We start from the raw sequence: 25,716 nt of genomic DNA on the forward strand, positions 1-25,716 counted from the left end.
AATCGGGGCACGGCACTGGTCTCCCCGAGGGGGAGCAGCTGTGTCCTTGTTGATGGCACCCTGCACCTAAGGGAGAAGCATCCGGAAACTGTTAACTATTCAGCCTTGCCCCACGTGTGCACAGACACTGAGGTCTGCCAGTGCCGCCTCGGCCCCCCCAAGGACATGAATCATGAGAGCAGGTCGGTGCTGTAATGTACCAGGAGCAGACGCGTTTCTTAGGGCACAGCTCGGAAACGGCTCATGCTCTGTCGTGTGGCTTTACGACCCAGCATGGTGGGACGAGGGGTCACCTAGGGCCGAGTTTGGGTGCAGCTGAGCGGTTTGGGACACTGTGGGTGTTAAGTGGGAGACAATGCCTAAATGAGCAGCTACTTGACGGCCGGCACTGGCCATCCTTTCCTGCCACACGGAGAGGCCACTGGGTCAGGTGTCCGACCCCTCGGGCCGTCCTTCTGAGGCAGATGCCTGCATCTCCGAACGCTGCCATCTCTGTCGACCCAAAGTATGTCGACCACATGGAATTCCACGGACGTGCTCCCGTTGCTTTCTCCTCATCCCGTCTCATCTCGCGCGCTCGCTCGCTCGCTCTCTCTCTTTTTAATTTCGGAAGCAGTTCTCTTGGCAACGGAGAAAACGCACACTTAATTACAGCCAAGCAGCAGGTGCGTTGGGCGACGGAACCGGCTCCCCGGGATGCTCCATTTCATTTTCGGGAAGCCCTCTGTCCTTGTCCAGAGACAGCCCCGTGCACCTGCTGCCGGGCACGCGAGCCTGCGGCCCCTTCTCTGGGCGCTCCTCACATAGGACTCTCCCGGAGTCTCCCAGACCTCTCTCTCGGGGTGGAAATGCTCAGGACACGTGCAAGGGGGCTCTGAAGACACTCGCTCAGATCAGCCGCCTGGAATCAGGGCGAGCCAGGGCTCGGTGGCACTCTGTGCTCTCTCTCTTTAAAAAAAAAAAAGAGAGAGAGAGAGAGAGAGAGAGAAGGGGGGGAGGAAATCCTGTTTTCTCCAGGGTAATTACCACGATGGGGTGAGCCGGAGAAGGGATAGGTACTTGTGTCTGATTCCTTCCAACGGAAATCTGGGTCACGCTCAGCAATTCCAGAATGCCGGCGAGGGCTGCCCGGTCCATGTGGGTCTGGTGTGAGGCTCTGGACCTGGGTGTTTCGTCCTGACTCGCTCGCCGCATCTGCCAGCGGACAGACAAACGGCACCAGAGAAAAACTTGGCTTTTTCTTTAAAAATAAAATTCGGAAAGCACGGGGCGTTCTCTCTAGCACCCGGCGCGTGAGAGCCAAAGCGGCCGGAGCAGCAGCCCGTGTCGGCTCGGATGGTCGGGGCGCGGGCTCGTGGCTGCCTCCGGGGTTCCCCGGCCGCGGGCTGGAGGATGCCTGACTCGCGCTCGCCCTCCTCCCAGATGCACTGATCACAAAAGCTGAGTAGCCCTGCTCACATGACGGACGCCTGCAGAGGCAGCAAGGTTTGAGAGCAGCCCCAGTCTACGCACGGTTGGCTCCCAGCTGACAGACAGAATATGGGGTGGGCTTTGTCGCCAGCACGCTGGGTCTGGCGTGCCCAGCTATGCTCGGAAGCACGCAGTGCCCAGACGCCCGCCACCGCTCCCCGGGTCCGAGCCGCTCCAGCGCCGAGGGGCCGGGCAGCCCTCCTCTCCTTCCTCCCATCCGAGAAGGTTATATAATGAGCGGACCGCTGCCAAGGTCGGAGGGAAAATGAAGTCTTTGTTAAATGCCTTCACCAAGAAGGAAGGTAAGGGAGAGCTGTCGGGAGCGCGGTGCATGGGAACGAGCAGTTTCTGACTGATTCTCCGAGGGGAGCGGGAGGACTCCGGTCTCTCCCAGAATTGCTGGTTGTCCCCTCTCATCGCGGAAGGGAATGATCTCTTCGGGTGTGCGATTGGGCTTTGTTGTAGTCGGTCTGGGATCCTGACCCGTGGGAAGGTGCGTGCCCCCAAGCCCCCAGCCCCTTGCACAATTGCATTCCGGAACGTGCCTCCATGGTGACCGTGCCGGAGGGCACGTCGGGAACTAAGTCATATGGAGAATAAAGGAAGTTTGGACGCGTCTGCCCGCTCCCCGGAGCGCGCCGGAGCACCTGCTCGGACGCAGGGGAGGTCAGGGCGCGCCGCCGGCCGTGCGGGCTCAGGGCGGGCGCGCTCCGAACCACCCCTCGGCTCTCGTTGGCCGTCCCTGGGTGGCATTTTCCTGGAGCGGATGCAGACACGGCGTGGCTGACTCCAAGAGTGCATGGGATTTTTGTCATACCTTGTGTGATTTCTGTTGTGGGAAAAAAAAAATGTATAAATAAATACATGAAAGACAGCTCAGAAAATACCCGCCCACTTAGAGTTTGCAGATTGCCTGAAAGAAGGAAACAGTTGGGTGGAATATTAATCATTTTCAGACAGGAAAAGAGTTATTTTTATCCTTTTCACCAAAAAAAATCAACATTTCCACGGATGGGCTCCGGCGACTTTCTCAGACAGAGAACTCTCGTTTTATGAATTTGGGTTTATGGAGACGTGACTTTGGAGGAATCAGGAAGGTGCTTGGGAGCCCACGCCGTAGAATAAACAGAAAAAATGTCCAATGACCTTTCACGGGGAGCTCATTTAATGCCCGTCTTGGTAATTAAGCGAGCTAATTGTCATTTGAATGCTCGCCCTAATGACACCTCTGTTCCTGGTTCCCACCCGACCTGATCCTCAGGGCAGGAAGTATTTGAAAACCCCCTGGCTCCCCCGTCCCTCGATCTTCCCCGGGGCAGCAGTCCTGAATTCCCACCGCCGCCCAAGCCCCCGCTCCAAAAGCCGGCTTCAGCCCGCGTCTTGGGAATTTATATAAAGAGCAGCCTTTGTCTGTGCTCATCTGCAGGCGTGATTAACCCAGATTCCTCTCCTGCTACTTCAGTTTCTGGAACCCGTGCACACGCAGGGAAACGTTAGCTGGGGTTCATACGGTTTTTCAGAGACCTTTGTCCTCTTACGGGTCTGTCTCAGGCATCGGCAGGACAGCCTCCCCACCCCCCGCCCCAGTTTCCGTTAAGGGCATTAGTCCTTCACGGTTCTGTTGGTCAGAAAAGGACCCGGCTGGATGGTCACGGAGACCCAAGGCTCAGCAGTTCATGTCCCCAAATGCACGCGTTTCCTGGTCTGGGAGCGTCCCTGTGGAGCTGGGGTGTCCCCTCCCCAGTGGGTTGCATGAGCCTTGACTTCTCGGATGTGGGGGCAGGGAGGTTGGTCCGGGAGGCCCCCCAGGGCCCCTCACCCTTTCTGCTTGATGTGTCTGCTGGAGGGGTCGGCTTTCTCGCCGGGATCCAGTCCTCTAGCCGACTGTCTCTGTGCATGGGAGCTTTTCACCCTCTCGGGCTGTGTGGCCGTTCGCCCTCTGCGAGGTCTCTCCATCCCCCCACCCCGTCGTCGGGCAGGTGTCGGGTCACCCCAAAGCACCCACCAGCAGGTGAATTTTTCCAACCCTGAAGGATGAGCGCTCAGTCCTTGTGGGGGTCATTCCGGCCTCCGTCTGCTCGGAGGGAAGGACCGATGCGGTTGTCCCTCGCGACCGGCAGCAGCAGACTCAGGGATGCTCCCCCACATGAGGTTTCTCTAGCAGGTGCGGCCAGACCTTGCCGGTTCCCTGGGGCGCTGAGCCCCTTGAGGGGGCCGCCTCTTGGGTTCTAGAGCCAGGGATCCATCGAGGACGACGCCAGCCTCTCCCGTCACCTGCTTCTCTCCCAGCTGGGCTGGCCCTGGTGAGTTCGTGTCCTTTGAGGAATTCAGAACCGGACGCCAGCCCCAGCTGAAGAGCCGTAGCTGCGCCCAGAGAGGCTTCCCAGAGGGAGCAGGTGGGAGCGGGCGCAGGCTGCCAAGGTCGAGAACTAGGACCTCGCAGCACGTCCGTTCCAGAATCTCACCAGCTGCTCGGAACGTGGATTCCCAGTGCCCCCTCCGCGCGGCTTCTCCGGCTTGGCTCCTCTGCCTTCCTGGGACCGCCCTGTCCCCCCGCCGGCGAGGTGGTGAAGGGGTGCGCTGGGTCGCAGCTGCCTCAGGGGAGCCCAGCGCCGTGTGCTGGCGCCGCCTCTTCCCCAGGGCTCCCGTAGGCCCACCTCTGCCCTGGGGATCTCTGCCCACACTACCCTGTGTGCTCTGCTGCCCCGCGTGGCCGTGGGCCGGTGGCAGGGGGTTGATGGGGGTGCCCAGGCTCGGAGGGGCGCACCTGTCCTTCACTTTCATGGAGTCCATCACCGCAGCCTCTGACCTGGGGCGGTGGGGACCGTGGGCTACCGGGGGTGTTCCCCAGGAGGGCGCGTGCCTTCTGCGGCCCTGCACCGCTGGTCTGGCCGAGGGCGGCACAGATTCGAGGGCTCGCTCGCCTGGCCTCGTTGTGGAGCATTGAGATCCCACAGTGCACGGGATGCCGCCAGGGGCAGGTGCTTGAAGGAAGCCCGCGTCCCTTGCTTCCAGGGGCATCGGCGTCTTCTCCAGGGGCCTGGAGGGCGACTTTTCTTGACATGAGGCTTCTAAGAAAGGACGCTTTCTATTTCTGGCTCCAGCCCTCGGAGTAGCTGGAGTGGATGTCTGTCCTCATGGTCCCTGCGGGCAGTGTCCTCATTCTGACTCCCTGGGCACGCTGCACTCGGCAGAGGGAGGGCCTCGCCTGTGGTCCAGAACTTTGTAGAAGACGGATGAGGCGTGCTCGCGCCTTCCCGTTGTGCACTGCTGGGCCCTGGCTTGGTGGGTGGAGAAAGCAGTGTGCTTGGTCCCGAAGCAGACCCCCCCGAACAGTACGCAGAGGGCCACGTGCGTGTGCGGGGGTGGCCGCGACAAAGCCCCAGAGGTGGAGGGGTTCACACAGTGGGACTCACTGTCCCCCCGTCCTGGAGACCAAAGCCTGAGATGCACGGGCAGGGCGGGGTCCCCCTGCGGCCTCTCCCCTCGTGTGCGGATGGCTGTCCTCTCTCTGTGTCCTCATGGGGTCGTCCCTCCGTGTGTGTCTGTGTTCTGGTGCCCTCCTCATATAAGGACCCCGGTCACACGGGATCAGAGCCCAGTGACCCTGGGTTACCTTGATCGTGTCTGTGAAGGCCCACGTCCAGATACGGTTTCAGGCATCGAGGGTGCGCGCTCCGGCACATGAGTTTCAGGGGGACCTGGTTCATCCCCTCCCAGGAGCCAAGTTCAGGTGGTGGCGAGGAGGAACTCTGTGTCCCAGCCACATCGTGAGGTCTTCACACATGTCTTGGCCGCTGAAGGAGCAGGCGCTGGCCCGGATGGAAGGCGGACCCCGAGCCCCTTCCATCTCAAGCCTTAGCTTGAGCCTCCATGGAATGGAGACATTTTCAGTGTCCATCTCGTCTCTGCTTCTGTGTCGGGGTGGGCTCTGCACACGCGGCAGGCTCTGCACACACAGTCGGGGCTCTGCACACGCGGCAGGCTCTGCACACCCAGGGGCCAGCAGGGTCTCTCTGCACCCCTGCCCTGCACCGACCGCGCCACACACGCACTTACCCACCTCTTCTTGTTCTCTCTGACCCAGTGCCCTTCCGAGAGGCCCCGGCGTACTCCAACCGCCGGCGGCGGCCCCCCAACACGCTGGCCGCCCCCCGGGTCCTGCTGCGCTCCAACAGTGACAACAACCTCAACGCCAGCACGCCCGACTGGGCCGTCTGCTCCGCCACCTCCCACCGCAGTCTCTCACCCCAGCTGCTGCAGCAGACGCCCGGCAAGCCCGAGGGGGCCGCCAGGACCCTTGGGAGCTACGCCCCCGGGCCCCGCAGCCGGTCCCCGTCGCTCAACAGGCTGGGCGGTGCCGGCGAGGATGGCAAGAGGCCCCAGCCGTCCTGGCACGTCGGGTAAGGAGTGGCCGGGGATGGGAGGGGTGCTGGCGAGGAGCCGGGGGTCTCCCGAGGGGACCGGGAGAGGAAGCTCTCTCCGCGCCATGGCTCCTTGTTTCTAGGGTGCGGGGCACGCCTAAAGGTTGGCCAGAATGCCTGCTTTGTTCCAGCCTGGACGTTGGGTCACTGCGTGAGCACGTGCCCATGGTGACCGCCCAGGGCAGGTGTAGGGGGCGAGGCTGAGCTTCCGGGGGCGGCTCGGGGCTGGGGCTGGGTCGGAGGCCTCATTTTCCTTCCATGCGCATCGGCTTCTGGCTCTGACAGTGAACCGTGCGCCGAGTGGGAGCCGAGGCCAGCAGCCTGCCCGTTGCCGAGCTCTCCCAGGGACCCCGTTGACCGCAAACTCGTGATCCAGAATGAAGGCTCACACTGGGCTCTGGGCCCTCCCCCCGGCAGTCTCCCGGCATGCTCTCCCCTGGCCAAGCCCCTTCAGAATCGGTCACATGAGGAAGGGACTTCTGGCGGCGGGGGGGGCTCTTGGCTGGGGCCCCCGGGGACCAGGCTTGGGGCCGGCCGCTGCTGGGGGAGCAGCCCCGGCCTCCCGCCCCGCCAGGCCCACTGTGCTCCGTTTCGGGCCCAGGCCCCGGTGCTCGTGCTGCCGAGCGCTGGGCCCTTCCCTCCCGGTTCCTGCGCCGTGAGGGTCTCGGGTGTTGGTGCGCTTGACTCTGCCCTCAGCCATGGTGGCCCGGGAAGGCTCACAGACCAGTGTTTTCCCGGCTGGCACAGGGCTCTGGTGAGACCCACGTGTCCCCGTAAGTCCAGCGTGTCCCCAGATTCTCCTTTCCATCCGGCTTGTTCCCGTCCCCACCCAGGCCTCTGAAGGCACCGGGTGCACCTGCCGAGTGAGGGTTGCTGACGCCTCGGCTAACGTCTGTGATGCTTCCTGGGGGCTCCGTCCCCTAGGTTCCGGGTCTCCGGAGCAGGGTGCAGGCTGGGAGCCCGGGTGGGAGGGGGCGTTAGCGCCTCACGCGGTCCCTGCAGGAGGCTGACGGCCATGACCCTGAGCAGCAGTGGGTCAGGTGTCCGGATCAGGAGAACGTGCCTGCGGGAACCACGTCTCCCGCCCCCACCCCCGGGTAGGGGTCTTGGGCCTGAGGCTCGGGCTGCCGGCCCACCCCAGGCCCACATCCGCCCCCCATCCCGGCCACTGCCCACCCGCCTCGTGCTCTGAACAGTGAGATCCAGTTTCTGGCTCTGGTCTAGATTCTCACTCGGAGTCACCCCAAGGGAGACGTCCCAGGTGCTAAGAACAGTTTAAAACTAAATTAAAGGCTTCCCCCCGGGGTGGCAAATTCCACTTTGCACCGTTCACTGGAATTATGACTATAGTTTTGAGAAGCGCGTCTCCTTCTTCCAGCACGAAATCTAATAAGACACGGAAGGCGGCGGGGCCAGGAACCACAACACGGCAAATGAGTGCGTGTGAGGGAGCAGCGCCCTGGGGTGCCTTGCTGGGGCCCCGCCTGGCCGTCCCCCGGGTCCTGTGCAGGTGCGTGGGAGGTCCTCACGGCGTCTGTCCTGAGCGCTTGCTACCGGGATCTCTAGGCACGTGTTCTAGACCCTGCCCCGGGCCAGCTGCTTAACACCGTGAGCCTCGCCTGCGAAGTGGGATCCTGAGAAGACCGGCCCCCTGGGGGTTGTTTTTAAGATGCTGTGAGTGAGTTTGTGCCCGCACCTTGCACACAGGACGTGCTCAGTCCACGCTGGCCCTTAGGCGAAGCTCAGATCCGCATCCAGCCCCCAAAAAAGGCACTTGGCGGGTTTTGTTGCCTTTGTCACCTAGAGCTGTGGGCAGGGGGACTGGCCGTCCAGGCTTGCCCCCCACTTCGGGGCTGTTGTCTGTCCTGCCGTGACACCGACAGGAGCCCTGCCTTCTGCCCCTCCTCCACGCCCCAGCACACAAGCCCTCCTGTCCCATGTCCCTCAGGATCCAGCTCCCCTGCTGGCGACGGGAGCCGTGCGCTGCTGGGGTCCTTCCCGCAACCCTCCCCTGTCCTACCAGGGGCCTGTGGGGTACACCTGCTTCCCGCTGGGATGTGAGGGAACGGTGGGCGTTTGAGCCACACGGCAGGCGCTCTGCCTCCCGACTGGGAGACCACGATCTGGCCTTTCAAGCCATGTCTAGGTGCAGAACCAGCCATACAGACCAGCCCGGGTAATGGGGGACGCCAGATACGGGACCCCACAGCATCGCCCCTGGGCCTGGTGGGGGCTTGGGGCAGGGGCTGAATCCCTCCACTCTGTCCTTGTCTTCGTAGCAGAGAGCCTGACCCCTTCCCGGGGCAGACGGGTGCTGGCTGCGCACAGCACATGGGGCTCTTGCGAGGAAGAAACCAGCTGCCAGACTCGGGGTGGCCTGGGTGCCCTGAGAGCCCTCACCGGTTCTCGCGGAGGCCGGGGTGGGGCTAAGGCCGCAGGCGGTGGAGGGGCAGGCCCGGCCCGGCACACCCCTCCGTCCGCGGGTCTCCACGGGTCGCCGTCCCAGCTGTGCTCCGCACCACCGTGTGCCCGCACGGACCACTGACCGTTCTGCTCCAGGTTTCCCCCTGCGAGGGGGCGGGTGCTCTGGGACCAATAAGTAGAGTTTGGTGACCGTCCACCGCGCGTTCTGAGGCCAATCAGCCTCACGGGGGGCTCCCCAGATGCGTTTGCTGCTCTGGGCTGTTGGCACCACTTAGAAAGACCCTCTGGCCCGTCGGGCCGGCCCTGGGGTCACTGTCCAGGTGAAGAAGGTCACTCAGCCCCGTAGAGGGAAACTCAGCCTCCTGGCCTCTGGTCCGCACTCCCACCTTGCCCCCCACTTTCTGCCTCGCGGCTGGTGGGCACGCCAGGCACTCCGCCCGCGGTCGGGCAGAGCCCGTCTGCCTGCATGCCGAGCGAGGCCCCGGGAGCCCCAGCCGGGAGATGATGGGCACATCGGTGCGGCCCCCGCTCAGGTGCAGACGATGCCCGGGGGAGGGACCCCGGGGTCTCCCCAGCTGCCCGAGTCCCTGCCCAGCTTCCTCCCTGGCTGGCCTGCGTGCTAGGGTCCGGGTGAGCGTCCCCCACGGAGCTGGCCTTCCCTCGCCCGCTGACCTGAGTGCGAGGGAGGGAGGCCGAGGCCCACAGAGGTCAGAACCCAGGGACCTGCCGCGCTTTCCAAGCCGGCGTCGGGTGCCTGCGATGGCGCCCTCTAGTGGCTCACAGCGTGGCGCGTCCGCGTCCCTAAGAACCATGGCCCCAGGGCCCTCCCGCTGAGTCCTCATGGATGGGAGGACCTGGGTCCCAGCGGGACCCCTCCAGTGACCCGGCAGGCTGCCCCGGCCTCACCAGCACGAGGAGGCATCCTGGGCACCGTCCTACCGAGAGCACATCTCCGGGGTCGGTATAGTTCAGCACAGGGGAGGGCTTTTGAGAGCAGGAGAGCTTCATGCGGCCCGTGGCCGGCTGGTGGCCTTCCTCCGAGCTGGAGCCTTTGGGCGGGACGGGCAGGGGCTCAGCACGTTTGCGCAAGTCCCCCTCGTCTCCCTAGCCCGGCCGCGGGACGCTGGGAACACGCAGGTGTGTGGGGTTTGGGGTGGATAAGACGGCAGAGGGGCCAGGAGCCTGCAGAGGGCGGGGAGCTGGCCGTCCGAGGAGGGCCCCGGTGTGGGGCAGCCGGGCCAGCCGCAGGCCTGGGCCCAGGGTCCCTCTGGGGGAGGGTGACGTCGTCATTAGCAGTCTGTGCTCCGTGAGTGGTGCCTGTGCATCCGCGAGCTCCCGGGAAGGCAGGCCAGCCCGACACGGGGCCTCGGATCCCAGAGCAGCTTTGCTCACAGGGTAGAGCCCCAGGTCAGGAATCAGAGACCGCACCCCCTTCTGGGGGGTCCTGGAAGGTTCTGGGGTCAGGGGAGTGCACCTATCCCTGCACCCCCCTGCCAGGAGATGAAGCTCCCATCTTGTCAGGCTTCTGGGTGTGAAAGGGCACAGTGGTGCCCCTCTGGCTCGGGTCACCGTTCATCCCTGCGAGCCCTCTCCCTGCTTCCTGGGGCCACGGGGACCAAAGCTTGGCTCTCCCACGGGAGCAGAGAGCCAGTTTCCTCCATGAGAACTCAGTGCGACAGCTGCTCCTCTCCTGTGCCCGTCCTGACCCAGAGAGGGAGCGGAGGTGCACGCCCACCAGCAGGGTAGGGAGAGGGCGGGCCACGGGCCAGGTGCGGCGGGGGCTGCCCGTCCCGGGGCGCTAATGGCACGTCACCACGAGGTCAGGAGGAGGGGTCCATGGAGAGTGGGGCTCCCTGGGCTTACGTCTGTCACCTAGAGGTGAGGCAGGGCAGGCCAGCGGCCCCCCGGGGGAGCAGGCACATCTCGGCTGCTGCGGAGTCAGTGTCCGGGCACCGGGCAGACCGCCTCTCCTCAGCCTCTTGCTCTCCTTCCGTGTTCGGGGACATTCAGAGATCGCTCTCTCGGTCGCTTGCGTGAACTCATGAATTGCCGTGTCCCCCCACCAGAGGTTATGGAGTTGAGGGCCTGGGGACACAGGAGCCCCTGGCAGAGCCCCTCAGGGCTCAGAGCTCCTTGGGAGAGGTGGGGGGCTCCCTAGAGAAAGGGAGATCCCAAAGCGGGGAAAGCAGTGGGCCCTCTGGGCGTCAGGGTGGGGGTTGGTGAGGGGTCCGCTGTGACAGGGACAGAGAGTGGGATGTATGAGGAAGGGTGGACATTCAGAACTGTTCCCTGTCCCTCGGGGACTCCTGACATGTCATCTTCCCCCCACCCCCGCCCTCTTTTTGCTGGAGCCAGGGGTGGCCTGGGGCTTGCAAACGGGCAGAAACCCCACTCCAGTGGCCTGGGTCACCACAGAGAGTGTTGGCAGAGCCGCACAAAGCTGGTGCCTGGTGGATCTCACTTCTCAGGGCCACAGAAGTCCTGGCTCGTGCTGCTGCCCCAGCCAGTGTCCCTGCGGCCAGTGGGATGGGACACCTTGATGACCATCCCTCCCCAGGTCCCTTCTTAGGGCCTCATGGGGAGGCTGTGGAGTGGAGGGTGCTGTGACCGGAGCCCCAGAGGCAGGCCAGAGCCCAGAGCCCATGCTGGGACCACAGGGCACAGGGTGGTGGGCACCGAGGATTCCTCTGTGTCTTCCTGGCTCCAACGCAGAGCGGAGCTGGTGCCGATGATACAGGGGAGACAGAGGGTCTGCGCTTTCCCCCGAAGAGACAACAGTCACCAGATAAGATCTTGGGACCTTTGGGGCTGGACGTGGCACCCTGAACGTGGCACCAAACCACCAAGCTGGCAACACTCGCCTTCCACTCACCCTGAGCGAGCCGGAAACCTGGGGACACCCCAATTTTAGTGGGCCCCAACCCCAACAGGTCCCTGGTCACCCGGGCTAGCTGGGAAATGGCTCAGTTCACTCATCCACGTCACCCACAGCCAGCCACCAATTTTCTGATACTCAGAATTCAGTGACTTACCTCATACCAAACAGCGTGGTCGCAATTCTGTCTGGCTGTTCTTGGATGGATGACAAGGGAAATGTTGACAGTTTGGGGTAGGCAATTTCAGACCATCCTCACTGTGCAGGCAGGAGGGAGTGGCCTCCGTCGGGCCCCCGGGGCCTCCTTTCCCGAGCGGGGATGGCACTCCCAGCCCTGAGCCACCGCGGGGCTCTGGCTCCTGCTGCCACAGACACAGTGCCTAAAACCGGACACCTTCCCGTGCAGAAGAGGTCATGGTCCCCTGGGCTCATGACTTCGTGGAGCAGGGACCCTCCTGGGAGCCCTGGGCTGGCGTCGAGGAGCAGGATGTGCGCTCAGCTCTGTACCTCTGTGTCTAGGTCACTATATGTGGAACCTCCATTTTCCCATCTGTAAAATGGGGCTTTGTGAGGCTCAGATTAACCTGGAATGAGAAGATGCTTTAGCTTCCATGGGGAATCACACACCAGTGCTGGTGCCTAGAACCGTGGCTGCCCTCTGGTCTAGAGGAACTAATTCCTCCCTGTTTGACAAAGCCTTTCCCGGCATGGATTGATAGTTAGGGACCTGACCGTCTGCAGAGTGGCTCAAGACACAGAGCTGCCCAGACGGGAGCTGGGTTCACTTGGACTTCTCTGCCCAGTGACCCACACTCTGGTGCCTGCTGGAGGCAGCTGGCGCCCACAGGCAATTGTGACCCCCTTTCCAGGAGAAGCAGGGAGTGGGAATTCTTCTAATGTTCACGTCCCACCTGCAAAGAGTAGTTCCTGTCGACTCATTCTCCAGGCATGGGGGATCATCCCCTCTTAGAAGACTGGAAACTAGGCTTCGAGAGGTTAGCTCACTTGTCTAACACCTGGAGTAATCAGTCAGCTGGGCATCGGGCAGGGCCTTGTGAAATTTGGGTGGACGAATGGATATGATGTTTGGGTAAGTGGGAAGGTGGATGGTTGAGTGGATGGACAGATGGATGGGTGAGTGGATGGGTGGATGGACGGACAGATGGACGGATGGATGAGTGGATGGATGGATGGATGGATGGATGAGTGGATGGGTGGGTGGGTGGGTGGGTTAGGGAATGGAGGGTGGGGCGGATGGAGAAGCAGACGGATGGGTACCCACACCCCCCAGTGCAGGCAAGCTAAAAATAGAAAATGGACGTGCAACCACGTTACATTTTTAGGGAGCCATACGAGGTTGCTAACATAGAGACGAGATCATGGGTGCACAACCCTGTTCCGTGACAATGACAAGCACGTGTGGTCTGTGGTGTGTGGTGTGCGTGCGAGCACGTGTGGGGGAGGGGCCGTGCCAGGTGCTGTAACTGCTCTGTCTTCCTACCTCATTCCTCCCCTTCCTCTCGTTGTCGTAACTTTGGGTAGAAGCAGCTGGGCTCTAACCCAGCTCGACCGGTTCAAACACCGGCACGCTCCCTCCTCCTCCCCCTCGCTCCCTCCATCCATCGACCCCGTCTTCACCCGCCCCTGCTGCTCTCCACCCACCGGCCCATCCCACACCCGCCCACCCATCCTTCCCTTCCTGGGTCCAACACACAGTGAACGAGCACCTGGTTCGTGCCAAGCACCGTCAGGCACCTGGGATGAAGTCATGAGCAACCAGCCTTCGGGGAGCTTGCGTTCAAGGCGGGGGAGCAGGCAGGACCGCGGAAGGAGAAGGGTCTGTGCATCTACGCGTCATACCCTAAATTCCCTGCTTCCCAACTCCCTTTCCTGCGGGAGCCCCAGGTGTGGCTCGGACGACGCTCTCTCCCCAGCACCCGGGGCGATGACCCGTCACGGTCCCTCAGCCCGCTGGCTGCGCGGGGGGACGTGCCGGCCCCCTCGGTCCCGCCGCGCGTGGGGGCGTCCACGGGCCCCGCGAGGCTGACGGGCTGACGGGCTGAGTGCTGCGCGCGTTCTGGTCGGGCCCGGGCTAATAAACCCGCCGCTCCGCGCTGTAACGTGTCAGGCCCGCGGCAGGAGTGTCCCGTCGGACGCGAGCTCGGCGGGCGTGCCTCTGTTTCCACGTGAGAATGAACAGGCCCCAGACCTACTAGCGGTTTTACGCCTCCAACCGTCCTTTCAAAATGGGTCGCGAAGGACAGGTGCTTTACAGACACCGTAAAACAAGACCCGGCAGGACCCCGAGGCCTCCACGGTGTACTGAGACGGAAAGCGACGTTTCTCCTCCGTCGCCTGCAGCGCTGACACGGGCTCCGGAAGGAGAGGTGGGATGGCCGTGCCTTCTGACGACCGCCCCAGCCCCACCCGCGCCTGAACTCGCAGCACAACACGGGGGTTCCAGCCCGGGTCCCGTCAGCCGGCTGGTTGGCAGAGAGCAGGCCCTTCCGACGACGGGAGGTGAAGCGGCCGCGGCGAGAGCCCGTTCCGGGAGCCTCTGCCCCGAGGCGCCTCTTCTGCGCCGTCCGCTGAGCCGCGTCGCCCCGAGCCGGGTTCAAGCCGTGGCCGCCCGCCGCCAGGTGCAGACCCGCCTCCCGCCGTCGGGGGTCCAGAAGGCAGGGCCCATGCCCCGTGGTCACCCGGTGGGTGAAGACCCCAGGCCAATAGGTGTGCGAGTGGCGACGAGGTCCACTCAGCGGAGGGCCCGCTGTGCGCTGGGCACAGGGTCCCGGGCGGGGAACGAGCCCGAGGTGCTCCCCGCCCTTAGAATCAGATGATAAATCAGTCCGTGGATACATGAACGATGTGACCCAGAGGGAAACCGTATGCTCCCCGGGCAGCCGTGGTCACGAAGACCGGGTTCGAGTCCAGTTTGGATGCGGTGGTCCAGGAGCAAAGGGACAGGGATAGAGCTGAGACTCAGAGCATCGGGGGAGAGCACGAGATGATGGGGGAGCCGGGTCAGAGCTGGTCACGCAGGCCAGGAGTCTGCTTTGATGCCAGCCCCGGTGTGGGGCCCGGCACCATTCAGGCCAGGACCCCATAGCACGTCCCCAGAGATCCGAGGGACTGCGGCCTCCTGCTGCACAGGGGGATGACCATGCAGGCGACAGGCCCCACCTGCCCTGGGGAAGAGGTTCTGCGGGAGGACAGCCCGGGGGTGTCTCTAGGTCGGGGAGGAGGGCCTGTTGGCGGCCTCGCCGGGGTGCCCTCTTGTGCCCTCGCCCTGGCTCCTCCCAGAGATGCAGGCGCTGGGACCTGGCTCTCAGGGAAGCCAGAGGCCACATGGTAACGGCCTCTGGGACCCCCCGAGGGGAATCGGGAGCGTGTGGCCCCGAGGGACCAGAACCTGACCACGTGTGCTCAATGGGAGGTGCGGGCACGGGGAAGGGGCTCCCCACCTGGACGCTCCCAGACCCTGCAGGAGACGTGGTGGCTGACGTCGGGCCCCAGTCAGTGTCCCAGTGCTGCCCGGACAGGAAGGGACCCTGGGAGGGGGAGGGGCAGAGCGCAGGGACCTGCTTTCTGGAAGAATCCAGAACAGGTGGAAAATGCCGGCGGGGTGGCGGGGGGCTCCCTGTGGGGGGGAGGGCAGGACCGAGAGCACAACTGCTGTCAAAGCCGCCGGGAGCGGAGCTGCCCATCTCTGTTCCCTCATGTGTCCTCCTGCAGCCCCAGTGCTGGGGCTTGCCCTGCCCCCGCTGAGTGCGGACGTGGCCAGCGCAGCAAGGATAATTCAGCCACTGCACACGTCCAGAGGCCCAGGGACCCTGGTGTGTGGTTTTCTCCCGAAGCCTGCCTGCCCCAGGCCTCTTCCCAGCTGTTTGGGTCCAGGTGGAGTGGCCCCGGGGGCCAGGTTGCCTGTTGCAGAGAAGCTGGGTCCCCTTGGTCACCAAGACCCACTTCCCCCATCTGTAAGCCAAGGAGGAGCCCCCACGTACCTGGGTCCCTGCTCTCCTCTCAGCTCTCAGACCTGGGCCAAGGGAACCCTGAGTCAGGCTGGGATGAGGCCGATCGAATGAATGACTCATGTCCCCAGGCAGGGTACTGGCAGCGTCCTGGCAAGTGGGAACTTGGCAGAGCCGTTCTGGCTTTCCCGCCTTCTCTCATGTGACAGGCACGAGACCCAGACTGCCCTTCCTCCCTGCCTCCCGCTGGCCTGCCGTGCTGTTTCCTTGGACCGGAGGGGGTCACACAGCATGCCTCTTGCCAAAGTCACCTGCTCCAGGAGCCCCTGGCGTGCCTAGGATACGGGCTAACCATCACTGGGAACGTCTGGGTTTTCCTGTCCACCAAGCTTTAGCTGGCTGGGCTAGGAGAGGTTAAGGAAGGAGGTGGTATGGAGCCACTGGGCAAGGCCACCTGGGCCACCGGGATTCTGTGACCTCCATCTGTGGCTGGAACTTGATTAAAGAAGGCTCTGGGAGGGGAATGATGTCTCTCGGGAGAGGAGAACGTGAGGACGGAGGACCTCGGAGCCCTGGTGGGCACTCAGGACAGCTCTGCCCCATGTGGGTTCAGGCGGGCTCTGGCTACTGGGGTCAGGTAGACAGACCCAGCCGTCAGTCCTTCCCCGTGTGCTAATCACGAGGGTAGACACTGAGCACGTCCCAGCCTCCGGCTTTGCACGTGTGGACATGGGCTCCCCTGGCCAGCTCCCCGAGTCGTGATGGCGAGTGACAAAGTCAGGATATAGAACACAGCACGGCCATACTCTGTGATAAACGACGTGGGTCGTTTATCAAGGGTACAGATCTGGGAAAAGCACGGGACCAAAGGAACACGGAGGGGTCACATCAGCTCCCATGAGGGAGTGGTCCCATCAGCTTCTGGAATTCTCCCTGCTAGCCTGCCCCCAGCAGCCCCTGCCCAGAGGGGAGACCTTCCTCACAGAACGCTCTAGACCCTGCCCATCGTGGCCGCGAGTTTCTGACACGAATGGGCCCCTTTCTGAGACCCAGGGTGGTTTCCCAGGTTGGAATCTCTGCCCGCGTTCGTCCACCTGCCTTCTCGAAAGCCCCCATCCTGGGACAACGAGCCAGCATGACTCCTGGGACTCTCCATGGTTAGAACGGGGGTGGGCGTGCCCTCTGCCCCCCCTCGTGGACGTGGCCGGCTCTGGCCACCCATCGCTATAGTGCAGGGATGTTGTGACGGAAACTGTGTGGCCTGTTCTCTGTGAAGCTGCCCCTTGGCCTTGCATAGTCCCCTGCCGAGCCGGCAGGGGCATGTCTCACCCTCCCGCCGGCGGGACGTGGGCTTGGGAACAGTGGCTCGTTGTGAAAAAACATAAAGCAGGAAGGCGGCCCCGCGTCTGGTGAGGAGTCCGCAGGGCTGGGGCAGCGGCGCGTGTGATCATCAAAGCTCTCCGGGGACAGGGGCGTTCCCTCACCCGGAGTGGCTGTCCTGCACAGCGGAGCGGAAAAAATGTCAGATACCAGGGGTCTCCCCGATTTCCGCATCGCAAGGGTCTTTGATTTCCCTTTCTTTAAAGATTTATTTACTGAGAGAGAGAGAGTACACGCGGGTGTGTGTGCGCGTGGGTGCAGGCAGGGGGAGGGGCCGCGGGAGAGAGTCAGACTCCCCGCTGAGCGCAGAGCCCAACGCCGGGCTTCGTCTCCTGACACCAAGATCATGACCTGAGTCAAAATCAAGACTCGCACGCTTCACCAAATGAGCCACCCAGGTGCCCCCTGGTTTTTATTTTTCTAAGAACTGTGTTAAAGGACACAAGACATACAGTTTACTACCTTAACTGTCTTCGGGGCGTTAGTGTTCTGTGGCATTAGGCTCGTTCACACTGTTATGTGGCCATCCCCACTGTCTCCAGAACGTCTTCCCGAATGGAAATTCTGTCCCTGTGAGACGTCAACTCCCATCCATCCCCAGGCGCCTACCGTTCACTCTCTGTCCCGTGAAACACTGACCCCTGTCCCTTCCCCATTCCCAGCACCCACTGTCCACTCTCTGTCCCCCTGAGACACCGACCCCCATCCCTCCCTGGCTCCAGCACCCACCGTCCACTCTTTTCCCCCTGAGACACCGACCCCCATCCCTCCCCGGCTCCAGCACCCACCGTCCACTCTCTGTCCCCCTGAGACACTGACCCCCGTCCCTCCCCCAGCTCCGGCGCCCACTGTCAGGAACGTGACAACTCCAGGCACCTCCTGTCAATCGAATCATACCAGGAACGCCTGCGTTTCCTTTCCAGCTTCTTTCACTGAGTGTCATGTCCTCAGGGTCCGTCCAGCTTTAGCAGGTGTCAGAATGTCCTTCCTTTTCCAGGCTGGATTGTAGTCCATGATGTGGGTGGACCGCACTGTGTTTATCCGTTCGTTCTTGGGCAGGTGCTCGGCTCGTGTCCGTCTCGGGGCTGTTGCGAGCAGGGCCGCTGTGGGCAGGCTGGTGGGCACGGGTGTGACCCAACGTGCAGCTGCTGGACCCGCCTGAGTCTCTTAGTCGCGGACCCCCGGGCATTTTCACGTCTTCGCTCCCACAGGATAGCTCGCAGCACGGCTCTGGCCATGAACCGCTGGGCTGTGGGCCCGCAGCGTGATGTACCCTGTCTCAGGCCGTGACCCTCTCGCTCTCTCTCCGCCCCCCTTCTCAGGCCGGCTTTCCTGCCCGGTGCCAGCAAGGATGCGCTGTCTGCCTTCGAGTACCCGGAGCCCAAGCGGAAGCTGTACAGTGCGGTCCCGGGGAGGCTCTTCGTCGTCGTCAAGCCATACCACCCTCAGGTCGACGGCGAGATCCCCCTCCACCGCGGCGACAGGGTCAAAGGTCAGTGTCCACTCCGCTTCCGGGCAGGGTGAGGCCAGGTCCCCGCCGCCTCGGCTGACCCCCTGTTGGGGCGTCGGCGTCAGAGGCCTTACTTCCCGGGGCCCCTACGGGACGTCCGGAGCCTGGGAGGGCAGAACGGGGAGCAGACAGGGCTCACCGGCCATTCTGGTGTCACATACGTGTCGGGAATGAGATTCCATTGCAGGGAGTACAGGGGCGGGGAGGGCTCCTTTCCACCTAGGAAACCCCTGAGGGCCCTGGGAAGACATGGCACGGGGCCAGGGCCTATTACGGGTTGGATTTGGACATGTCTTCTCAGGAGTCGGGGAGGGTTGTCTGGGGGGATGGTCCGCCACAGCCTGGAGGCCTCTGCTGTTCCTGGGAGGGGAATCCACCAGGCCGGGGGTAAGATTCCCAAAACAGAATCCTGGAAAGTGGTTGAGGTCTCCATGGGTGCCAGGCCAAGGAGTTGGGCTTTGTTCCCAGGGCACTGGGGAGCCAGCGATGGCTTCTAAGCAGGGCGATCAGGTAGGTGAGGCCGTTCAGCAAGATGGGTGTAATTAGGGCGTGGGCTGGAGGTTGGCCAGGGCAGCAGGTGCGGGCCGCAGACCACGTGGGTGCAGCTGAACTCTCCGGGGAGAGCAAGGAGGGGTACACCACGCGTGCCCAGCCGTGCGTGGGCCCTGCCGTCGGAGAACAGGCTTTCCGAAGACGCACGGCAGGTGATCACAGTGCACCCCTTAGAGGTCGGCAGGCCAGGGCCAAATCCTGGCTGCCCCTCCTTGTCACCCCGGGCCCGAGCTGGCCCATAACCCAGCATCCTCCTCTGTGCCCTGCACGAATGCGGCTGCGCTCGGCTGGGGTTTGCAAGTTTCCGAGGACGGGGAGCCCTGTTCTGTCGCGGCTCCTCCTGGCTGTCCGTGCGGCTGCGCACAAGGCTGGCCGGCTGGGAGCGGGGTCGAGGCCCAGGGGCTCCGATCGTGTTCTCCCGGCATTCTCGTTCGCCTCCGGTGACCTCCGCTGGTCTAGTTCCAGACCCTTTTCTCTGAAACGTTCTCTTCCCCGTTAAGTCCACCTCGTGCACGTGTTAATTCCAGAAGTCACACGTTCAAACCCCAGAGTTTCCACGCATCTTTTTCCCACTCATTTCGTTTTACGTAGATTTCCAGTTACTCTGTCGGGGTTTCTCGCTCGCTGAAAGCACGTGCTGTGTTAGGTCCCTGGCTCGGCCGAGGTCCCCGTCTACAGTCCAAGGTCAGGGTCACCTTGGGCTGGGTTTGCTTGGTGTCCTCCCCGCTCCTGAGAACGGGCTCCCTCAGGCCAGGTTTCCGTGTGTCTGGTGATCTTCTATGGTGTCGTGGACGTTAGGCAGGTCAAGTCATGGGCATTTCTTCTGTTTCGGCGGGTTCCCTGGGTGACCGCTCCGGGCCAGCCCAGATCGGGAGCTCAGCCGAGCTGCTCCGTGTCTGCTCTGCGCATGGTCAGTCGGGGATGGGCAAGGCTGTCTGCGGCCCCTCTCGGGCTCCTTCCCATGTGGGGACACCCCCCAGTCTCTGGGGTACGTGCTTTCCTGGCTTCGTATTTCTGGTTTTCAGGCAGCTCACACTGAGGGTTTTCCCCGCGGGCCCCTCGCTACCCCTGCAGCCCTGCCTTGTGGACGGGGTGCAGACTCCCGGCCACGGAGAGGGACTTACTGATCCGGCTCCCCTCCCGCTGGCCCCCAGCTGTCCCACCAGGCTGGGCTGCCTCTGCTCACCTTCCGGCACCTTCCGCACCACACCTGTAAGTACGAGTGCCCGCACCATCCTGTGGACGTCTCTGCGATATTCTTATCACCCGTCGCGTTATCAACGTTCAAGGTGTACACGCAGAGAGTCACACCACCTGCCATTTTACATTTTAGTCCCAGAACGCATCGCAGGGTAGACTTTCTCCCTTGCGTGTGGGCAGTTTCGGTTGTCCCATCCACAAGGACGCGGCGTGTGCGGGCCTGGTGGCTGGCGGCTCCGTGGTCCCTCGCGGGGCTCCGGGCTGGGCTGGTAGATGCCTGTGGAGCCTGCCCAGGGACACCGGCGGCCGTGCGCACCCGGGGGCTCCACTCGTCGGAGATGGTAACAGGAGCGGACGAAGGTGGAGGCTCCCGTCTGTGAGCGCCTGCTGTCTACCACGCATGCAGCTGATACTCACGTAGAGTTTTCCGTGAACCTCGTGGCTCCTGCGGGCCAAAGTTGCTGGTTTGCTCGGGGGTCGTCACGGAGTCCCCTCAGTCTGGGCGACTTGAACCATGGGATTCTCTGTCCGCCGGTCCTGGAGGCCGAGGCCCGAGGTACAGGCTTCACGGACGTGCTCTCCCTGGGTCTTCACGGGGTCATCCCTCCGTGTGGGTCTGTGTCCCGATCCCCTCTTCCTGTAAGGACCCTGGTCCTATGGGACAGGGCCCCCCCGGTGACCTCATGTGACCTCACCTCTTTAATGACCCCAGCTGCAAATAGAGCCCTATTCTGAGGGCCTCAGGGCCGGGCGCCACCCTAGGAATTTGGGGCATGGTTCAGCCCAAACCCCATCTTCTGCAGACAAGGTAAATCTGGGGGTGACCTCCCAGGCTCCCACAGCAGGTGACTTGGGGGCTGAGGCTCCAGATCGAGCTCGTCTGGACCCCGAGCCCACAAAGTCCCCCCACCCCCACCTTGTCTGTCGCGGCCACTCGCTCTGCAGGCCGCCCTCTGCCAGCCTTAGCCGGCGGTGCCCGTGTTTGTGGTCTCAACATGTCTCAGAGGGACAAGAGGCAGACTTACTGTCCCCACAGTGTGTTCCTGCCTGGACAGCTGGTGACGGTCAGCCGCGCACTCTGTTCTGGGAGGAGGAGGTCGTGCGTTCCCCCAGCTCCCTCTCCGGGGTATTGGGTGTGCCCCAAGTTGGTGCTGGAGCCACGTTAGGGAGCAGGAGCTTGGCCCCAGGGGTGACGCGAGGGTGCCCCACGTCCTGCCTCCGGTCCCTGGGAAGTGGGGCACCATCTCCTGGGCTGGAAGTCTCCCATATCCGAAGGAGACTCAGTAGAGGGGGGTCCGTGATGAGCCTTTGGCAGCCTTTTTCACAGGAGCTGAGAGACAGTGCCTCTCCCGGGGAAGGCATCTCAAGTAGGGCACCAACAGTGTCCACAGCACAGGGGCCATGGGAAAGGGACAGATGAGTGAGGGCCCAGTCCCGCAGCTCCTCATTGCTGGCACTCAGACTCCCAAGAGTGGGGTCCTTCAAGGCTGTGCTCAGTGCCCCCCCTCAGCTGACTTGTCCTGTGGGAGCTGCTGACCAAGGAGCATTAGGTGCCCTGCAGGTGTGACTTGCACAAGGAAGCATCCAGGAGGTGGGAAGGGTCGTCTCCGTGTCGATACTGAGACGTAGCCTGGTGCATCTCCCTCCCTCCCGGCCCCGCTGTGCGGCCCCTGGCGTCCTGGCTGGCAGCTCTCGGAGACAGGTAGCTGGAGGTGAGCCGAGGGTGTCGTTTCCCCGGACCTCAAAGGGTGCCCAGCGGAGGCGGGAGGCCTGGCTGGCAGGGGCAGGAGATCTGGGAGGATTTCCGGAGAAACCAGCTGCCCCCTTCCAGGGCAGTGCAGTCCTACTGAGGACCCCGAGCCCCTGGCCGGGCCCTGACTCTCCCTGTATTCCTGTGGTTGTGGCTCAGCTGTGGAGGGGAGGACTTCACAGTCCCAGGGATCCACTGAGCCCGTGACCCGGGAGAGCATATCTCGACACCCCTCTCCCCACAGGCGGGTTCCCGGGCACAGGGGTGTGCCTGTTCTGATCCCCCTTGTGACACTCATGTGGAGGAAAGCCCAGGATGGCTTCAAATTCAAATGGCCCTTGGGGGGCTTGGCACAGAATGGGGAACCAAGGCTGTCCAGGCCCACAGGGAGGTCCCTCCTCAGTGACCCAGGCAGGGGCAGGGCGGGGCTTGGCAGAGGGGACGGGGCTGGTGCTGGGATGGCCCCTCCCAAGCCTGGGGCTAGATCGCCAATATCCGAGGCAGGGCCCTGTGTCTCTGGAGCGGAGGGGCCCTGCGTAGTGGCCAGTTAGTGGACAGCGAGACGGGCATCTCCTCCGACCCCGTGGCTTCAGCTGTGGCCTCAGAGCCCGTGGACTGTTTGTACTCGGGGAACGAAATGTCTGCGTTTCAGTGCCTTCAGCCAGTTTATGGGTGAGCCCAGCCCACCTGCCCTGCGCTTACAGGGAACACGCTCCCACCTGGACACGGTGGGTAGACAGTAACCCCGGTGTGCGAGCCCGCTGTGTGGCCGGGGGTCGCAGCTCCCTAAGGGCGGAGGCCCATCCTGCCGACGGCCTAAAACATAGTCCCATGTTGCAGCAGGATCGAGTCGTGCCCGCGGCCTCTCATGTGTGACCTGCTCCCCCCTCCTCCTCCAGGAGAGCCGCCAATGAGCGCTCGCCCCCCGGGCACACGGGATGCCCCGGGCCCTCCCCCGGCCTCTCCTCGCATGCAGCCCACAGCCCGCTGTGTCCCCCTCTCCTAACGGCGCTGACACCGGCCCGGCGGGCAGGGCCCCTCAGCCTCCCCCTCTCCCGCCGGCATCGGCATACCGAGGACACACTCAGAAGCGTGCGTCGGTGCCCGTCAGACACGGGCGCGCGCTGTCTTACCTGCCTCCCCGGCGGACGGGCAGTCCGGGGAGGAGCCGTGAGCGGGGACGGAGCGCTGCACGGGGTTACAGGGCTCTGCCTCACGCATGGTAGCACCGCGAACAGGACCCGCTCTGACCCGCGAGGGAGCCGAGGCAGGGGGTCCGAGAAGCTTCCCTGCGTGTCACGGACACAGACGTGTGGCTTTGGCGCGTCCAGCACATGGGCGGGTGCCTGGCCTCCCATTGGTGCCAGACAGCGCTCCGTCCGCGGTGACCCTCTCCGGTCCGGATTCTCTGGGGAGCCTGTGTGCATCCCCGACCTGGGCTGCTTGGGGCATAAGGGGCAGCATCGGTTTTTGGAGGAAGTGCGAGAGATGCCTTCCTGTTTCCACCGTGCAGAGCGGCCCCGTGGACGGGCCCTCTACCCCCGTCTCCGAGGGGAGGGGTCTCCGATGCTCCCCGTCTGCACCGTCAGAGGCCCTCAGTGGCGGGTCAGCTCGTCACAGGTGCAGGGCTCCGAATGCCCCCCTCTCTCCCGCGCTCCTGCCTCGAGGCCAGACAGAACACGGGGTCAGCACGCAGCCTCTCTCTGCTCTTCCGTCTCCTGCTGGGAACTGTCTTTTCCCAAACTGGTTTCAAAGATCAGGCAGACCTTGGACCCCTTCCCCAGCTGGGCAGGGGCACACGCGAGACCTCATCGTTCCTCCCATCCTTGGAGGTCGTGACCTGTCCCGCCGCTTTGACACAGGACAGGATTGACGCTGGCAACTTGCAGTCCCCTCCGCCGTCTTAGCCGGGACACCGAGGGGGGGACGAGTAGTTGCAGGACTCGTGGGGTCAGATGATGATGCCGGGAGACCAACACTCACAAGCTTAGGGGAAGAGACACCTGGGGACCCCAGCGTCCACGCCCTCGGCCCCGTCCTCTCTGAGGGACACTGTATGGGTCCCCTTGTCCACAGCTGAGGGAGGTGTGGACGGCCAGCAGGTGGACAAGAGCCACCAGCTGTGCAGGCTGGAGGGACGGCACTGGCCCTGTCCTCTCTCCGTCCCCTCTTCACGCTCACCCCCAGACCCCTCGAGCCCGCCCGCTAACAGTTTCCCCTTCTTGTTTCCAGTTCTGAGCATCGGCGAAGGAGGCTTCTGGGAAGGCAGCGCCCGTGGCCACATCGGGTGGTTCCCGGCCGAGTGCGTGGAGGAGGTGATGTGCAGGCCCAGGGACAGCCAGGCAGGTAAGGTGGCTCGGCGCGCGGCGCGTCTCCACGGCCCTCTGGCCCGCGTGGCCTGCCGCCAGAGAGAGGCCGCGGTTCAAAGCAAGGACTTCTCTCTGTCGTCAAAACGGGTTGATTCGATTCCTCTGGGCTTTGTCCAAACCAGAAATAGGTTGCAAGACGGTGCAGAAGCTTTTAGTTACGGGGCTGCTCAGTACCCGTTCCAGAAAACTTGGATCGTTCGCCGTAGCCATCGGGGAAGGGCTCTCGCGGGTCGATGGAACCTGGAAGGCCGGTTCTCGGTCTCTCATACCGAGGTCGCATGTGGGCAGCTCGTGGGCACCGGAAGGCCCCCGGCCGTGCCCTCCGTTAAAACCACACGCCCTGACGCGTCCCTGAACGCCGCCCCAGAGCGGTTGGCATTCGCGAAGGAAAACCGATTCCGCGTCTCCCGGAACTCCAAATGTAGCCTTTGCGGAAAACCGCTTTGAAATTGATTGCCAAAAGATTGGGTTGACTAAAATGTTAAGATCATTCATATACAGCAGGCTGGGGAGGAAACGGGGCAATCGGGGACGTTAAGCGCCGACTGTCTTGCAGGGAGAGTGGCTCCGTGTGGGCACTCTGTGTCCCAGACCCCCAGAGCACGTGTCGGTGGTGGCCATCCTCACTCTGTGACTGGTGGCTTTGCTGTGGCTGCTTGTGCCGGCTCGTGGTCCCTGCCTCGTGGGCCCGCACCGCTGGGAGACCAGGTGTTCTGAGGACACATGCCCGGGAAAGCACGGTGGGCGCCCCGCACGTGGCTGGCTTGGCAGACTCTCCCTCGGGGGTGCTCAGTTGGGTCCCTCTCCGAGAACTTGATCTCAGAGGGGGTGTCCACGTGTGCCAGGCTCCCCACTGTTCAGGAAAGGGAACCCGTGACGCTCCCTGCGTGGTGGGGGGTGTCGAGGTAAGAGGCGTCCTAAACGTAGGTTGAAAGGAAAGGCTGGGATGTGCTCCTCTGGGGAAGGCGGCTGGGCGGGTCCGCGGGCAGCAGGTGGATGGGAGCGTGCTTTCCCGGGCGTGGTGGTGCACATCCTGAGCCCCAGGACGAGCCAGATCTCCTGGCCCTCCAGGGCCTGCTGCCCCTGGCCCACCCGTGTCCTCTTGGGCAGGCGGCATGCCCGGCCCCACTGGTCTGCGAAGGGTAAGACCAGAGCTGTGAGCGCGACGCCCCGTCCAGGCCGCTGAGCACCCCTTTCCGTCTTCTCCTGCCCCACAGCTTCAGTACCGCTGGTCTCCCAGCACACATTCCTTCCTTGGAAAGACTCAGGTACGTGGGCGCCAGGTACTGCTGGCCGGGGCAGCCCAGGATGGCCACATGTGCGGGTCACCCGGGCCCTTCTGCTCCTGGCATCCTCCCGGAAATCACAGCTTCCTGTAGAGAGGCAGCAGAAGGCCAGGGCCCACGGCGCCCCCTCCTACCCTCTCCTGCCATGAGCCTTCTCCGCCCATCTACCCCCGACGCGGGCACGACGTCCGCCGGGCGGGTGGACACGGTGCTGCTCGTCCAGGCTGACGGTCCCCTCCGGAGGGGCTCCCGGGGGGCAGTGGCGTGTGTGTGTCCATCCTGGGAAAGCTGTCGGGTGTGACGTTCCTAGAAGGATGCTCCTTGCAACCCTCTGCAGAATGTCGTCCTTTTGATAACCTGGCACTCGCCACCCAGGCTGCTGTTCAACATCGTGGGACTCCAGCCAATTCTGAGGGCTGGCTGTGTGTCTGGGGGACTTGAGAACATGTAGGCTGGTCCGTGACCCCAAACGACCATGCCAGACCCTTCTGGAATGTGGCACCCGCTG

General features: G+C 63.4%; 1 protein-coding gene across 2 annotated transcripts in view; it reads left to right on the forward strand.

Annotated features, from left to right (window-relative positions):
• The window catches only part of SHANK2 (SH3 and multiple ankyrin repeat domains 2), a 471,077-nt gene that overhangs the window by 193,659 nt on the left and 251,702 nt on the right, over positions 1-25,716 (forward strand). For both annotated transcript variants that reach the window (XM_080817139.1, XM_080817138.1), the window contains exons 12-14: positions 5,558-5,873; positions 17,864-18,033; positions 23,786-23,899. In XM_080817139.1, coding sequence (XP_080673265.1) covers positions 5,558-5,873; positions 17,864-18,033; positions 23,786-23,899 — 600 coding nt within the window. The remainder of the gene's footprint in view (positions 1-5,557; positions 5,874-17,863; positions 18,034-23,785; positions 23,900-25,716) is intronic.

The sequence above is a fragment of the Martes martes genome, assembly GCF_963455335.1.
Source record: "Martes martes genome assembly, chromosome: 10".
Lineage (NCBI taxonomy): Eukaryota > Metazoa > Chordata > Mammalia > Carnivora > Mustelidae > Martes > Martes martes.